General features: G+C 44.2%; 1 protein-coding gene across 2 annotated transcripts; it reads right to left on the bottom strand.

Moving 5' to 3' along the window:
• Positions 1–1,456: 1,456 nt before the first annotated feature.
• Positions 1,457–12,332, bottom strand: RHOF (ras homolog family member F, filopodia associated). 2 transcript variants are annotated; one of them, XM_013299297.3, is made up of 5 exons: positions 12,033–12,300; positions 11,863–11,950; positions 4,966–5,075; positions 4,063–4,197; positions 1,457–1,925 (listed from the first exon to the last, which is right to left on the bottom strand). In XM_013299297.3, exons 1-5 carry the CDS (start codon positions 12,195–12,197, stop codon positions 1,761–1,763), a joined length of 663 nt encoding a protein of 220 aa, XP_013154751.2. In that variant the 5' UTR covers positions 12,198–12,300; the 3' UTR covers positions 1,457–1,760. The 2 variants fall into 2 exon arrangements, with proteins under 2 accessions (XP_013154751.2, XP_055651855.1); XM_055795880.1 differs by lacking the exon at positions 1,457–1,925 and adding an exon at positions 3,145–3,299 and having other exon boundaries at positions 12,033–12,332.
• Between the last annotated feature and the right edge of the window lie 5,055 nt (positions 12,333–17,387).

Below are 17,387 nucleotides of genomic sequence, written 5' to 3'. Positions count from 1 at the left end.
ACATATGCACCATGGACTTGGAATGGTTTCATCTGTTCTTCTGTTGCTGCAAGGCTAGCAAAATGACAGCGTCACTGTCCTGTGGGCATAAACAATAAATTGCAATTTGCATATTTTGAGCAACTTTCACACTAGCTGGGCTGTATCTTGCTACAGTAATTTTTGACTTTGGCACACCCTGTGAGGTTTTGTTGGGTTTTTTAATCCTTTGAACTCTCCATTCATAATTGTTTTGAGAGTGGTGCTGGAACCTGCTGGATCTGAGCAGTGGGGACCTGGTTCTCCAGGGGTGTTAAGTTCTGCACGTGGTGAGTAACTTGAGTTCTGCAGCATGAGAAACTCATAAAAAACCAAGAAAGATCCGGCCCCAGAGCTGAGGGTAAACATGGTAACTTCCTGTGCGTTGTTTCAGTTTCATGCTGGGTAAAGGGATGGGTGGTTCTGTGTCTTTTTACTGAGAAATGTCTTCGCGTGGAGAAAAGGCTGCACAATTCTTCATTGTTTTTCTGTAGTCAGAGATGTGCACAAACTTGTAACTTTTTTTTTTTCATTTCCATTTTTAACTTGTAGGGATTCACAAACCTTAATTAAATGAAAACAAGTTAGGGGAAGAAAGAAAACAAAAGACTTCAAGGATAAAGATCTCTTACCCTGAGTGTAAAATAATAGCTTGCTCCAAACCAGTTTTTCACCAGCTGGTCACGTAACCAGCAGAGGATGAAGTTGCATGAAATATGGATGATGTACAGTTACCAGGCTCTATATGTGCAATATTTGTCTATTATTAGACTCCTGGCGTGCACTGCCTAAACTTGTTGGCAAAATGTTGTTTCTTCTTACCATTACACAAGTTCTGTGTATTCTCCCTTAGGATGGGCTGCAGTTTGCCTTACGCAGAAAACTTTTGGCAACACCTGTACCGCACAATCCTCCTTCCCCCTCATGGGTTTGGTTTATGATGGGTACAAACTAGCAATTGCTTCTGAAATCTGAGATCTCACTGCATGGGATGTGCAAAAGATGAGAAAATTTGCGGCACGTGTATTGGTTGCACAGTCGGAGCAGCCCTCAAACTGACACCTTCATCACAAAAGGGAAAACTTCAATTTGTAGAAGTAGAGAGGTTTTCATCAGTTAATGAGCATGAGTCAAGTATTTCCCCTAGCATGCACCAATATTTGCATCTTTCATGTATTACATAAGCTATATAAATTTATTGTAAAACTGACTTTACATTACACGTAGTAGCTGCCTGGAGTACTTATAACTTTCAGCGCTGTAAATTAAATATTTAAGACAGAACTTCCATTTCTGTCTCTTCATAGGTGCCCGATAAGCTACTCTAACCAATTGTTCCAAAAGATGTGGCTTTTCTGCTTGAAAAAGACAGTAAATTGTAGCTGTAACATTCCACAATTATTTTGCAGAGGGGAAAAAACCAAACAACATGAAGTCATATAGTGGCAGCTGCTGTTCATTGCAATTTAAATAGAGTCCAAGACCTGACTGCTGGTCATTTGCAGTTAGGAGCCAAAGCCAGATGGACAAAGGCATGAGCATCAGTTAACCTTGATAAAGAGCTTTGAAAATTTTATGAGGGCAGTGCAATGAAAGTGCAAAAAATATTAAAAAATACATTTTAAAATAAACATTGTTCTGGGAATGCAAACATAATGAAAAAAGCGTCTTTGAAGTTAAGCTGGTTTTAAAAATCTGGATTGCTTGGCTGTTGTGCAGTCGATGCTCTCTTGCAGTCCAGATCATAACACTGAGCACACTGTCCGTTTCTTTTGGCGCTTGGCTTTTTTCATGGCATTCAGTGCAATGATTGTTGCTTCTTTAAAAACATTTTCTATGTTTTCACGACATTTTGCTGAGCACTCCAGATAAATTTCTGCATTGATCTGCTGACAAACTGCTTCCCCCTGGGAAGAACAAAAGGTAAGAGGAGATGTAAACCCAAACTGTGAGAGAAGAAAGGCGAGATGGGAAAGAAAGGGAATTATTTGGTACATCTTCGTATCATGAGGTCAGGGAGAAAGAAGCTGGCTCTGAGTATAGTGCTAGAATGTAAGTGGCATTGGTAATAAACTGAGGTGCTGTTAAATAAACTAGTTTATTTCCCCCTATGTTGATCTAGAGCCTGGCCTAACAGTTCAGTATTAAGAGTCTCTACAGATGTAGATTGCTGATCGTGTAAAAATATTCTCAGTATTAAATTTGTTTAAAAGAAATGCTGAGGTAGATACTTAAGTGAGGTTAAGGTCTCTACACGGCAATATTTTTTGAGGTCTGACCTTAACTATTACATGATGTCACCTTTAGTAATGAATGTCACATGCAAGAGCAGAATCTGGACCAAAGCCATGCCTTATTTTGCTGGTGCACATGCAGGAACCCTGACTTTTGCTTTGGAGTGTCACAAGGGCTCAGCTGAAATCCTCCGATACAGAAATGGGCACCTGCGCTTCTCAGTCTCACCCAAACGCATGCAATGCAAACAGACTAGAATCAAACATTTGCATGCAGTCCTGGCTGCGTGAAATCACTACAGTGATTTCTTACTTTGCTAGTGATCTTTTTATTGTCATTGCAGTCTGCCCCCAGTTTTGAATGCCTGTGAGCCTTGGAGTGTGAATTCCAGGTGTGCAACCCACAGCTCACAAACTGCATTTATCACATTATAAGCCCTTAGAGTGGGGTCACTTGAGCACTCAGGCTTCTATAGGGGGATTTTTCTTCAGCATATTTAAGCAGTTTGTCTCCTTCCAGTTGTTTGCAAGCTGCAGTGCTGGCAGATACTGTTCAGCTCCTCTGTGCTTGGCATTGGAAGCATCGTGTCGCGTGACTCAAGATGCCATCAGCTGTAAAAGACTGAGGTAGTGTATATTTAAGGGAAGAAAAACCAGGCTGGAGGGCTCAAGCAGGAGACAAAGTTTGTACATCATGTGGGCCCTGGAATGTAATCGCATGAGACGTCAGCACTCGCCAAAAGTGTCTGTTGCTTGCTCTGGAACTCATGTGTGAGGGTAATGAAGGGCAGTTATTAATGCAAATGAGGGACAATCTGCATCTGCTCACAAAGCAATAGGATGGGGATCTCATCTTGTGTGCAAGGAAGACAAGCCAAAAGTCCCAGCGAGGTTTAGTGGTGATGCAGTTACAGCTTCTTTTCATGCTGTTTAGAAAAAGTACTGATTCGTTCAAGGGTTTAGTACACTTAACCCTGTTCCCTGGACTTGCGCATCAAACAGTTTGAAAGCTGCTGTTCTTGCTCTGAGATGAGATGAGAAGGATGGCTGTGTAGTTTAAAGAAAAAAAATTAAAAATTGGGAGACCAGAGCAGAAAGGTCTTGTATGACATGGGACAAGTTGTTCCATCATTGTTTCTCCTGTGCCTAGGGCAGCTATGCCGGTGATGTAACACTACTTGTCTCACTGCATTGAAATCATTTGATAATATGTAAATAATTTTTTTTAAGATCCCTTCTAGAGACTTCAAAGAAAAGTCTCTTATGTTAGAGAAGCCTTGCAGATGTTTTTTCTATTATCCTTGAAAGGATTTATTTTTAAAAAGGGTTTACGAAACACATTTTTTTCCAGAACAGTCAGTATTTTTAATCCTGTAATGTATAACCTAGCATCTCCAGTCTTTATCACAGTCCTGATCAAAGCACCAGTGATGGGAGCAATGTATGCTAATAAAAATTATGAAGGAGGGAGTCCAACAACCTTGTTAAGACTTACAGTAACAACAGTAATAACCCAGCTGTGAAAGAAAACAAGAATGAGATGTAATGAGCATAGAAGGCATAGCTAGTAGCGTCCTTTCAGTCACACCAAGATACCAAATTTCTCTTTACTTTAGTTCTAAAAATGCACCACTTCCCAAAAGGACTTACAGAAACCCCTCCAAGTGCTGACTGTCAATAATTTATCTGGGCACTGTGATCAGCTAGTTTTGGAGCATCTGTGACTGTACTGGTGAGGAGCAATGCTGCTGAAGTAGGCGTGCTTTCTCTCTTGCAAAGAGGACACAGCTTTAACTGCACTTGTACTTACCTGGTTGTAAGTAATGGGTTCCTGCTTAGAAGCCCTGAGCTTGCGCAGCTGTTCTTTGTCTTTCCTAAGGTCTGTCTTGCAGCCGATCAGTACAAGCGGGACACCTCGGCAGAAGTGATTCACTTCAGGATACCACTGATGGTAGAAAAAAAAGAATCTTTTATATATGCCGCTTGCTTTTTTTTTTTTTCCTGAAATCAAAACAATAAAGCCAAGGAACTGAACCAGCATTTAATATATGCTGCAAAAAAGTCGTTAATCTAGTGGCAGGGACCCAACATGCACTATTTACATTACAGAAATATTCAGAAGTCCTACCTAAAGTCAGCTGATTTATAAAAACATAGGTGGCATCTGTCGCTATGCCAAAGTGCTTACTTAACATCTGTTTAAATTCAGAAGAGCTCCTCTGAAGTTGTATTTAAGAGCGGAATTTGGACCGAGTCTTGCTTTGTTTTGCTGGTGCAGTGTACAGGAATGTCAGCTGCTACTTTGGAGCATTACAGAACTCCTAGTACTGGCAAGTGGTTGCCTGCATCCCTCCCCTGTAGTTAAATATGCATGTGATGGAAGTAGACTTGAATCTAAAATGTTTGTGTGCAATGCTGGTTGTGTGACATGGCTACAGATAAAGCAGTGATTTCACTGCTGGTGTTTGATCTTTTTAGCGTTTTAGTGTGCTGCAGAGCTGACCCCAGTTCTGAGCCCTTAGGAGCTGCGGAGAGGTGAGCTCAAGGTCTAAGGTCTGTGACCTGCAGCTCAGTGCGTGATGAGTGATCTGTGCATCTACACGCCCAGGGTACACGACATTAAAAGCGTCAGCTTTTTTAATCTGACATCTTGTCATGTATCGGGTGCATATAATTTGTTTGAAAGGTTGAAGCAATTACAAAAGTCTCTTACCTTAGCTGCTACATTATCATAGCTAGTGGGGTTCATGACATCGTAACAAATTAACACGACGTTTGTGTTCTGGTAAGAAAGCGGTCGTAGCCGATCGTAATCCTCCTGCCCTGAAACACAGAAAATGTTTTGGATAAAAGAAATCTCTGTCCTTAAGCAGTATGATGGGAATATGTAAAGATACATGTTTGAAATCAAGAACAATGGCACTGCAATTGCACAGACTGCAGGTTTTCTGTACTTGTAAAATTCCTTCTCTGAAGTGCAGGAGAGTCCTTTTCACTAACAAGTAAATAGAATATAAAACATGTCCTTGGCAAGTTTTAATAAAAAGCCTGCTTCGTCCAAGTACTTAGAAGCACTTCAATCGCCGATCACTAAATTGCTGCTCAGAAACAAAATCGGCAAGAGGAATTTGACAGTTATCGATTAAAATTTTTGCAATTTGGCAGTAGCTCCATTCTCCCAAATACATTTGTACGTGCGATGCTGTGAGAAGTAGAAATGCCATATTTGCTAGACACAAATGCTGAAGTAAAAATCTTAGTAGTAAACTTGCTTTTCCCAGCCCAGTGACCTGAGAGGAAGCAGCGATTAGCACACCGTGCCTTTAGCACCGCTGCTCGCTGTAGCAGCATGCACGTGATTTTTACAAGACATGCTGCAACATGAGCCAGGCTTAACTGGTCTTTGAAGCAGGACTACAGAGCTCATCTTAGGGATGCTGCTGAATTCTGGAAAAGCAGGGGATTTGTCATACTTCTTATGAGGGATATTCTAGCACGTGATCTGACAAGAGGAAGCTAATTTACTTCAGACCTGTACTCCTTCCCCTTGCCATACATATGACTTCGCAGTAATCACCGTGCCAGGGTCTGAAGAGGTCTTGCTTTGAAAGATTAAGTTCAAAAAAGCAGTAATTACTAGATATAGGCAATCCCTCCTGGATAAACCATTACTCAGTTTGTTCGAGATATTTGTAAAAACAGGACTCTTGGGTTTGGACCGTTCTGTATTGGAGCTTTCACAAGAACAGTGTGCTCTGTGGGTGAGGTGCAGAACAAAGAAGGACTGATTCCCTCAAGGTTTAATCCAGAAATAATACACAACTGACAAAATTATCCATATTGTACAAACATTCAGAGCAAAGACTGTACTGCTTAGCCCTACTTGTTTGCAACTGATTTACCATCTTGTTGCTGAGATAATCCTCTAAATGCATTAAACACATCAGGTGCCAAACTTTTTTTTTTCTTCCTAACTTTCTCTAGTGCTAAGTGCTGTGTATGATTTTCCCTGTTCAAGTTCAAGCCTCTGAGCTTCTACTAATGTAGCCTGTAAAAATCAAAAGGTCTTCCAAGTTATTGCTGGCAATTTGAGGCAGTCAGGACTGTCCCATTGGAAGAAACGTGTTCATTTGCTTGAAATCAGAACATAGAGTTAAATTCATACTCTCCTGCATGGGATAACAGAAGAGGTGTCTGATGTGACACAAATATGCTGTATCGCAAGTCAAAAACTATAGATATGCCCCAGTGAACTGCTGCACCTTCATCTTCAGAACTAGCTGTGCAGTTGTTTGGGTTCCTTAAGCAAACTGAGAAAATAAGTGCATGAGAAAACGCTGCTGAATAAAATGTGGCTCCATGCACATTTGGAATTTCAAATACAGAGCACCAAACAAGGTATAGCGCAGAGACCACAGGGGGAAGGTTAGATGGTAATTGCTTAACTTGTATGATGGTCGGATGATTGCAGCACTCACTTGGAAGGAGAGGAAGCTGTGCTTTAAGAGCTCAGATGCAGTTCTTCTGTTGCTGAGGATGTAACAGGACCCAGATCAAGCTGTGTCTAAACATTGATGTCCTTCTCACCGAAAACAATCCCTTTCACCTCCTGTCCTTAAGTGCTGCTGATGAAATGCAAGGAAGGGCCTTGGGAGACTATTTCTCTGTAAAGCTGCTCAGTCTGTGGTCAGAGCTAATTTGGCACAGATTTAGGTCTTCTAGTAGAAGAGTTTTAAAATGAAGGAACAGGGGTAGACCTAAGCAGTAACTTCATGTATATGCAAAACCCCTGAGTGTACTTCATCAAGCATAGGTAGCTGTATTCTTTCCCCAATTAAAAAAATCATGCTGTGAAAGAATCAGGTAAATATATGCCTACATGTGAGTGTATCTGTGACTCTCCTCCGCTTTCCTCAACTCACTGTAGCATCGGAGACCTTGTCTGTTTGTTTGTTCTTGAAGAAAAAACTTTGCCCAGCTGAATTAACCTAAAATTTGCTAATTCTTTGCAAAGACCACAGTCCTGCATGCCTCTGTGATGTGTTGCATAACCCACATCGCTGTAGTTGGGCCCTGCGGTGGGGTGGTACCTCAGGCAACGGCTGAAGGCGAATGGGAGAAGAAGTGAAACCACAGGTCTCTGTCTGACATGCATGTTCACCACTGCTCTTCCTCACCTGTTTGCCAGTTTGCCACCAAAGAAGTGCCAGCCTGTCCACTGCTTAGTCTGTAAAGGAGCTCAGCACCCACGTCATTGCCAGGAGAGGGTAAAGGACAAGAGTCAAGACTCGGCAGCCTAGGAGCCTGCCAGGACATGCTGCCCTAAGGTACAGCAGCGCTGCCCATCGCCGCCAACGGGTACGGAAGAATGTAATATCCTGCCAGCCGGTCCAGAGCAGCCTACCGCTTCCTGCGGATGGCTGCATGTCAGCTGCAACTCCACTCTCGTGGTTCAGGATTGACATGGAACCTGCAATGGCAAGCCCTCACAGGCACACAGAAAGGCACCTAATTATCTTTGATTTGTTATTCTGCAGGCTCTGTGGGCATACCACGGTTATTAGCTTGCCAGTTATGATTTTTCACTACTCACTTGAAAAAAAATTGGGAAACGGGCATTCTTGGCAGTTGAAGAGGACAGTAGAAGAGTAGAAATCAGTAGAAAAGGACGCTTGGCGGGGGGCACACTTCAATTAAAGCTGGGGGTTTTTTGTCTTCCTCAGGCACACCCTCCTTTTCAAAGTTCTGAAAAATTATTCTTACATATACTGGCTTTTAAAATTTCTCTTAAGGCCTCAGACTGCCACACATCTGTCATTACAGACCTGAAAAACCCCGCTGCAGGCTTCATGTGTGCTTCCTGCCAGTCAGAGAGCGAGCACCCACAATGATGAGGCATTTACTTCCTCCTCAGCCTTCCACGCCCAACAGAGCTCTGCTCTTTGGTCTGAGAAGTCCTGCACTGAACAGCATCAGAAATTGAACCTCGTGTCTGAACTGCCAGCGAAAGCATCAACACTGCTCCCGTAGTATGTAAAAAAACCAGAGTTAATTTACCTCTCAATGCCTTGGCCTCTATCAAGCACAGCAAGAAATGGAAACTTTTAATTGAATAAGCAGCTGCAAAGCCTGTTCGCAGACGAGACAAATGATATTACAAAGCCTTTACTCACTGCGTATACATACCGCCAACTTCCTGTGACAGCAAGAGGTGTCTCTGACAAGGACAGAGTAACATAGTATAAAAGTCTCACAAAAGTTGTTTTTCTAGCCTATTTTAGACTAACTTATTAACTTCGTTTGTTACCAGAATTCTTGTCAAGAAAAAAAAATAACTTTTGTAGCTTTAAATGTTTGATTCTTAGGTTCTTTGTGTCCTTCTCCTTCCCTAAGGAGGACAAGCTCAAACTCTCAAGCTGCACTGCACAGAACTTGAGAATACAAAGAATCCTTCTACCTTTAAACAGTTACACAGTTTAAACAGAGCTGAACCTGTCCTTTACCCTCCCATGATGCTGAAGTACATGCAACTGTTGCGCTTAGTAAGATCCTAAAAATATTGCAGTCCTTTCTGCAATGGGTCCATCATGAAGATCCTGTGACACTTTTTAGGAGAACTGCTTTGCCTTCTCTCCTGCACTGCTACACAGCAATTAGTTGAAGACCTTCACCTCAGAAATAGTTTAGCATCCTTTTGATCACATTTAAATAATTTTATGATAATTTGAATGATTTGGGAACCTTTCAGACTAAGAAGCAAAACACAAGCTGTCTTAGGATTTTAGAGAAGAGCAGGGCCAATTCAAGCAGTTCAGTAATTCAGAAGAGGACTCATAACACACGGCCAATATGGCTGCACCACTCCACTTCCAGTAATAAGCTGTTATGTTTAGACTCCTCTTTAAGCTGCAATTGCTGCTGTATGCTTACCCCAGAGCATCATCACCCAGCTGAGAGAGAAATTTAATGAGCTGCTGCTGCATGATATGACAAAAGCAAGTCAACATAGTGAAACACCGATTCCAAAACTGCATCTCCCGTGCTGCATCCACACAGCAGGACAGGAGCTCTCCTGTCTCCAGAACACTGAGCTGAAACTCCGGACAGTCCCCTTGTTCTTACTGCACAATTTGAACTCAGAGGACAGGACCTAGCTTTTGGTCCTAGTCCAGACCTTAAGGAACTCAACATCAGTTTTCTATTATTAAAAACAGGATGGGATTAAAGTATGTACTCAGGTGAGTTCTTCCTCTAGTGTAACTTCCAGCTTCAGAAAGAGGATGAAAAGCTGCTTGAATTACAGAGTATGATACAGATCTGTAACATAAAACTATGTAAGCAGCTCTGAAAAAGAACAAAAACTCAAGTCTTTCTCCATCCCAAGCAAATGCTTTAACCAAGGTGGCAATGTCCCCCCTTTCTCCGCACCTCATAATCTTCATGTGTCTCATGCAAAGCAAAACAGATTTAATAGGAAGGGAGGAGACAAGTGTCAGCAGCCTCTAGCAACTTCTAGCCTGGTGGTTATGATGCTGTTTTGGGAGGTGAAATATGTTTGGTTTCAAGGTTTCCAGACGAGAGATGGAAAGCAATTGTTCTTTCATGGCAAAGAGCTCTACCAATTACACAACAATGGTATCTCCACTTCCTGAATTGTCTTATGAGACACAAAATATGTCCCAGTGCTCTTATTTATAGTTGTAAACTAAATGTGGAAGGGCAGAATGGTAGATGCTTTCTGCTAAAGTTGCACACCTGAACAAGGAAACAAGGTAAAACTGGAGCCAAACTTTTTAGCAGGGCCTGTTGCAGTAGGACAAGGGGTAATGGTTTTAAACTAAAACAGGGTAGATTTACACTAGATGTAAGGAAGACATCTTCTACAGTGAGGGTGGTGAGACACTGGCACAGGTTGACCAGAGAGGTGGTAGATGCCTCACCCCTGGAAACATTTAAGATCATGCTGGATGGGGCTCTGAGCCACCTGATCTAGTTGAAGGTGCCTGCATTCACTGGGGCAGGGTTGGAGTAGATGGCCTTTAAAGTTCACTTCCAGCCCAAACTATTCTATGGTAAGCCACCAGTGCCCGGTTCAGCAAGCACTCTCGAGGCTGCTGGCAGCTGTAGGTCTTGCGCAGAGCTGAACTCCCTGCATGATGCAAGAAGCTGAGCACTTATGTCAGGCTTGCGAGAGTTTAGTGCTGCATTACTGAACCTGCCCTACGTACCGCCATTTCTGGATCCAGCCCATGTTCTTTAAAGCCCGGAAGAGACTCGAAAAGCAAACGTTGGAAGCTGCAGCACGGTAATGTTAAATGAAAGCCAGCCATGTTATCAAGAAATGCGTGACAGGCAAAAATGCCACACTGACAGTGAACAAACACAAAAACTAGACAAGTTCACTGTGGCAAGTCCTTTGTGCCACCACAGTGTATTAAGGAAATCCCTCTTTGGTTGCTTACACTAGATTTCAGCTCTTCTCTCTTCCTTTAAGACTCAAACACAAAAGCCGTGCCATTCAGTAGAAGCTACATTATCCAAATCTTGATAACAGATCTTGACTTGAGAACAGTAAAATTGACACAAGAAGATATATTGGCAAATTGGGTACTCAGGATCTTACTATACTGCACTAAAGATTAGCAATAAAATTCACTTCTAGATTAAAAAACTTGAAAATTATCTATTCAGATATCGTGTACAGTTTGCAAAAAGATAAGCGCGTTTTACTACTATTAAAAATTAGCATGGACTGCATTCAGTTCTTATTTATGTTGGTGTAAATTTGGAACAACTCCACAGGCTTGAGCAGAAACAGATGATTTACAGAGCTGAAACAGAGCATGTGTCAATTTTAGGGCTCATTTAGGAACGCAGCTGGATAACAAGAGACTAGGTACTTTGAATTAAGTTGAACACAAACCATTTCACAAGTTCCTCAAATGAACCCAAGCAAACTACCAGCATTTTCAAACGGCTTTTACTGCTACAGCCTTTTTATTCTGAACACAAACCAGCCTTTTTCTCGTTAACTAGTCGATCACACGTGGCAGGAGATTAAAATATTTTCCCAGTTGATTGTATTATGCTTTCCATCTGGGAAATGGGTTTTAATACCTTCAGATATGTTCGCTATCTGATGCGATTTTCTCAATAAACTGGGTTGTTAAGATAATGAACGAATGCAGGGCCAGCACTGCCAGCAGACAAGGGGCCTCTTTTTTTCTGTCATGCACATTTATGCTTGCAACAGGTAACGGTTGTTGATTTGTTTGTACTTTAACCTCTTGCAGCCTTAACCACGCTATCACGTTAAAAGTACGCTTGCATAAAAGCAATTTGAGAATATGTCCAGCTTTACAGCCTTCAGGTATTGGTCTGGTTTAAGCTGACATAGCAACAGGTGCTGGAACAGAAATACAGGCACGTTCACAGGACCAGCATTTTACACCGGTTGAAGCAGTTTGTGCTTGTTTGACTGAAATTCCGAGGCGCGGGGGCCGGGCTGGGGCTCAGCACCGTGCCCTGTGCCCTGTGCCCTGTGCCCTGTGCCCTGTGACCGCACCGCCGGGGCTGGTAGCGGGGCCGCCCGAGGTGAGGAAGCCCTTACCTGCCGTGTCGTACAGGGTCAGGGTGACCTCCTTCTTGCCCACCGTCACGCTGGTAGTATACTTCTCGAAGACGGACGGCGCGTATTGCTGCAAAGGGAGAAGCAGCTGCAGGCAGGGGCAGGCAGGCAGCGCCGGGCGGGCCCCAGCCCCCGCGCCCCCGGCCCCTCACCTCGGGGAAGGTGCCCTTGGCGTACACCATCAGCAGCGACGTCTTCCCGCAGCCGCCGTCCCCCACGATCACCACCTTCAGCTCCCTCCTGCCCGACGGGGCGGCCGCGCTGCCGCGGGAACCCGCCGCCGCGCCCTCGGCCAGGGCCCCGTTGGCCGCCGCCATGGAGCGGAGCGGGGCCGGGCGGGACGCGGCTGCCCCGGGCCGCCTCAGCGCGACAGGCGCCCCGGGGCGGGCAGCGCCAACTGCGCCCCGCCGGGGGATTGGCCGCGCCGCGGGCGCCGCCGCCTCAGGTGCGTCAGGGCCCCGCCCGGGCCGCGCCGCCGCCTCACCACGCGGAGGGCCCGGGGGTGCTGCTCCCCCGAGCCCCCTCGGCGGCCTCGGCCCCCCCCGGCGGCCCCGAGCTCCCCTGGCGGCCTCGATTTCCCCTGGTAGCCCCGAACCCTCCTGGTGGCCCTGAATTCCCCTCGGCGGCCTCGAACCCCTCGGTGGCCCTGCACCCCTTCGGTGGCCCCGACCCCCCCTGCTACCCCGAGCCCTCCTGGTGGCCTCAAACCCGCCCGGTGGCCCCGACCCCCCCTGCTACCCCGAGCCCTCCTGGTGGCCTCAAACCCGCCTGGTGGCCCTGACCCCCCCTGCTACCCCAAGCCCTCCTGGTGGCCTCAAACCCCTCAGTGCCCCGAGCTCTCTCGGCAGCCTTGAACCCCTTCGGTGGCCCTGAATCTCCTGGTGGCCTCGAGCCCCCTTGGTAGCCCCAAACCCCCCTGGTGGCCCTGAATCCCCCTTGGAGGCCCTGAGCCCCCCTGGTGGCCTCAAGCCCCCCCCCCCCGGCGGCCCCAAACCCCCTCGGCAGCCTCAAACCCCTCAGTGGCCCCGAGCCCCCTCAGCAGCCATGAACCACCCCCCCCCCCCGTGGCCCCGAATTCCCCCGGAGGCCCCAAATCTCCCCCAGCAACCCCAAGCCCCCTGATGGCTTCGAACCCCCCCAGTGGCCTCAAACCCCCTTGGTAGCCCCGAACCCCCGCAGCGGCTCCAAATCCTCCAGTGGCATCAGCTCCTCACAGGCGTCCCTCCCCACAGCCCCGTCCTGCCGGTGCCACCAAGGCCTCCATCCACCTGGGGCCGCTGGGCCTTGTGCTGCCCACCCGCCCGCCATGCTACCCACGCTTGGGTGCTCAACCCCATCCAGCAGCTGTGGCACCAGCAGCCTCCCCTCCCCGGCCTCCCCAGTTCCTCCAGGGAGGCCCTTTGGATCTCAGGCTCTGTCTTGGTTCACCCCAAGCCACCAGCAGCTGAGAAGACATCGTCCAGTCCATCCTCAACATCTGCAGCAGTGGATCCCCATCATGATGGCCAAGGGGAGAGCGTGCAGGGCTGGCCGTGGTGAGGGGGAGGCAGAGACCCCCTCGGACACCCCCTGAAATGCCTCTTGTTGCTGGCACCTGGAGCAGCACTGACTCTGCCTGTATTCTGCTGTATTGCTTGAGCAGGAGCCGACAGCTCTGCTCATTGTGTGTTCACCAGTCCCAGCCCATCCAAGCTGAGCTGCAATGAAAATAAACTGAAATTTTACATTTTAATTGTAGAGATGTGGCGGTCACAGGCACCTACTTGGCATTGTTTTGTAGCATGGAAGGCAGGGGATCACAACAGCCGGACACACTGAGCTCCGACAAGGTCAGAGGAGTGACACTGTGTTCACATCAGACCTGCTCAAGTGCCAGTCTACCACCATTCTGCACAAAAAAAAAAAATATTTCTTTCCTAGCAGGGGTCAAAAGTGTGCTCCGTCTCAAATAAACCCCGTTAGCTCTTAAGAAATCAAAACTGACTCTGAAATCTTTGAAAATACCACTTGTGGGAATAGCAACAAACCCCCAAGGGCATGCTTGAGTGTAGCAAGATCATTTAATTCAACTAAGGGGAAAAAAAAAAAAATCACAACTCGGGTTTGTATTTTCTCCTGCACGGTTGTGTCACTAGATGGCCTTCCAGACCGAATGCAAACAGGACTGCTCTCCCCATCTCTTTCAAGGAAAACTGCTTTGTGCAGAGGGCGAACAAAAGCTAGAAAAGGGTATTTTGGGGATGGGGGGGGCGTGTAAATACCCAACAAAGTGTCATATAATTAAAATAAAAATAATAATGGTAAGAATGATAATAATGATAATGATGATGATTGTGTAACAACAACAACAACAATAATAATAAAACAACAACAACAACAATAATAATAATAAACCAAATTCACACCTATTTAAAGCTAACCATTTTACAGAGGAAAAAGTTGATGCAAGTATGTAGAATACACAAGCCATCAAAAAGATGCTCTATGAACCACAGTCTTACTTATCTGGACCACAGTAAAAGCTATCAACTCCTGTTTACTGGAATGGCTGAGGGCATTCCAGTATCACACAGGAATGAATGGTCCAGGAAAGAATTGTTTTACCCTGAATTAATTTATTTGGGCCTAGCTCAAAAGCAGCGTCACACTATGTATGATATGATCAGCAGATAGACTCAGTAGTCTTCCTGTAACTGAATACTGTAATTCAGGCGGGTTCTTTTCAACTCAATTATTGTCATAAAAATTTTTTGGGGGGATAAAAGTATTTTATGGGTCATTGTTAGGTTGATTTTTTTGCTTTTTTTTTTTGTTTTTTTGCAAGCCTCACAAAACAACCTTTACATTTCTCACAGCTTTGTCTCCTTTTAGATTTTATAGTTAAGGAAACTTTAGATTTGTACACCTTTAGATTTGGGAGGAAACAATGTAAAATGAGTAGATTATAAAATCAACTGTAAACACTCCAAGGACTGTTTTTAAATAATGGATGTTCTATTTGTAGTGAGGTAATTTAGTATTGATGAAATACAGCATTTCAGTGTCTCAGTTACTTATTTTTAAATAACTGGTATGCAGTGCTTTAGGCATATAAACTCCTGTGCAAAAGGTAAGCGTATTTTGCTGGCTGTGAAAAAGTAAAATCCAATATGGAATTCTGCCACTGATTTAAACTGAAGAAGATTCAAGCCTCTATTAGTAAAATTCAAATCTAATCATTATTAATTGTAAGTGTCCTCCTGCTTCTGTTTTGGCCTGTATATTGATTTTGGCACAAGTTCTGTTTCATCAAAAGCTTACGCATCTGCAGCTCAGGAGTCAATATGCGTATAGAGATTTACAGTGAGTGTACCAAAATCAAGACTTTAATGGGGTATGGTAAATATCTGTGTTCCAGTCTTGTTACCGATTTGTCACTTCACGATTGCCAAGGAAAATAATTGGAAGGAGCGAAAGGTTAGCACACTGCCTAGGAAAACTGCTGGAAGTTTAGGATTTTTAAAAGATGCTTTAACACTTTAGATGGTATTGATGGGTAATTCAGGTTAGTTTTGAGGACACCCAAAACCCCCTCACAGATTAGGTTTAATATTGAGGCTATGGCTTTTTTACAATACAGGGTGATGACATAAGTTGATACTCCCGTTTCTCAGAATACCGAGCCTGGGGAAGAGTGCTTACAACCTCCTAAATGGTTTTGGTACAATGGAAGAACCTTAAGGCATATCCTTAGCCTGACCTCCTAAGGAAACACCACCAACGCACCTGTGCTGCCTCTCTTTGTCCCTTTGTGATGTGCTTGAAGAAGTCAAGGAAACTGAGTTTTAATAATGCTAGAATTGAGCCCGTAAGTTTTGTGACTATCAAGTCAAATGAGGGAAGAGAAGCATAACTAAATCCTCCAGCTCACAAAATATTGTTTTAAATATGTTAACAGACTTGGCAAAATATTCTGGTTAGCTATGTTCTTCTCTTTGGAGGAACTCTGAATACTGTAAAAGTTTTACGTTTCCAATCAATTAAGCTCTGTCGTAGTGCATGCCCTTAGGCTAAGCAGCATGGCTTGCAGTAATACTTCTAATGGAAAATACAACTGTTTTAGCTAACCAGCAGGGGCTCAGACTACTCGTACTTCCTTGTAGCCACAATTGTAGAGAGGAGTTACAGAACACGCCATCTGCTGTATACTGATATTATTGGTTTATATGGTAATATAAACTAGACAAGAATGGGGACCTGTTCTTCCTAAATGTCTTTAGAACTTCGTTTTTGAAATACACTTAAGAATTTTCTTCTTGATAATACAGACCCCAGCTTTACAAAGACTTAAACATAAACTTAGTAAGAACGAGTAGCCCCATTTATGTCAAAGGTAATATTTATAAACTTAGTTAAAACTGTGCATAACAAGACAGAGCCTTAAATATTTATTTTTTAACATTACCAGTGATATTAATTATTTGTGTTTTCAGCAATGAATTCCCACTACAGCATGTACATACAGTGCAAGAGACAATGCCCTGGAAATACAGACCCTAAAGAACAGGACTTACCATCTAAGTAGAATGAATTTCTCATAAATTTCAGCTGTCACACAAGGACAACATTTGTTTGTCATGTGCACAGACCACTGCACACACAAAGAAGTTATGGGTGACAATATCCAAAGAAGTTATGGGTGACAATATCCGTGTAAGAGGAGAAGCCTATGACAAAGCTAGGTATATATATACTCAAGGTAATTCAGTTTGTTTACAGAACAACTGTACGAAACTGGTTTTTCAGTTGTGTTTTTGTTCACAGTGCCAACACTCTCTTTTGACCTTCACTCAACCCTGGAAATATCTTTTTTCAAAATCAAAGCTCCCAGTCTCCTCAACTTTCAGCTGCTTCTCAGTATCCATTTCTGTAGTGTTTCTTGCTGTTGCTCTTGCATATGCAGAGCTCTGCCATCTGGTCCTCATGGCCTGATATTTTACACACACGCCCCCACCCCGAAAAATCCCTTGGGCCACATGATTCACCATCTATTCAAACCTTGCCATGTGCTTGGTTTTTGTGTAGTAGCTCCTACTGATGTAAATCCCTTGTTTCATAAGGGCTCTCAATTGCCTTTTTCACTGGAGGCAAGGTGGCTGTGACACCTGCCAGTTTCCAAGACATTTAACCCAACCTAAAACATTATTACATTGTTGTTTGGCTGAGTAGGAACCGTATTTTTTTTTCCCAGTGGGAAGTGCTGCCAGAAAGGTATTAACTTTCTAGACTATTAAGTAATGTGGAAAAATTATATTTCAATAAGAAAATTTCCTTTCTGCCTTTTCATGCCTTCGGAATATAGTTCCTGTTTCACTTGGCTCAAGTAGCCCATGCACTAAATCAGTGCAAAAATCTGTCAATAAACTTGACGTAAAATCTGCCCAAATGCTACCACAGAGTTCAGAGGGCTGTGAAAGAAAACAGGACAATGGTCTGCAACAAGGAGGTGTTAGCCAAACTGGACACAG

This window comes from Falco peregrinus, chromosome 2 (assembly GCF_023634155.1).
Source record: "Falco peregrinus isolate bFalPer1 chromosome 2, bFalPer1.pri, whole genome shotgun sequence".
NCBI lineage: Eukaryota > Metazoa > Chordata > Aves > Falconiformes > Falconidae > Falco > Falco peregrinus.
This window is presented reverse-complemented; position numbering and strand designations above follow the sequence as displayed.

Coding starts and splice junctions, on each gene's coding strand:
- RHOF (XM_013299297.3), bottom strand. CDS start 12,197: ATGGCGGCGGCCAACGGGGCCCTGGCCGAGGGCGCGGCGGCGGGTTCC. Junction 11,951..12,032: donor CCAAGGGCACCTTCCCCGAG/GTGAGGGGCCGG, acceptor CTCCCTTTGCAG/CAATACGCGCCGTCCGTCTT. Junction 1,926..4,062: donor AACCCATTACTTACAACCAG/GTAAGTACAAGT, acceptor TGTTCTTCCCAG/GGGGAAGCAGTTTGTCAGCA.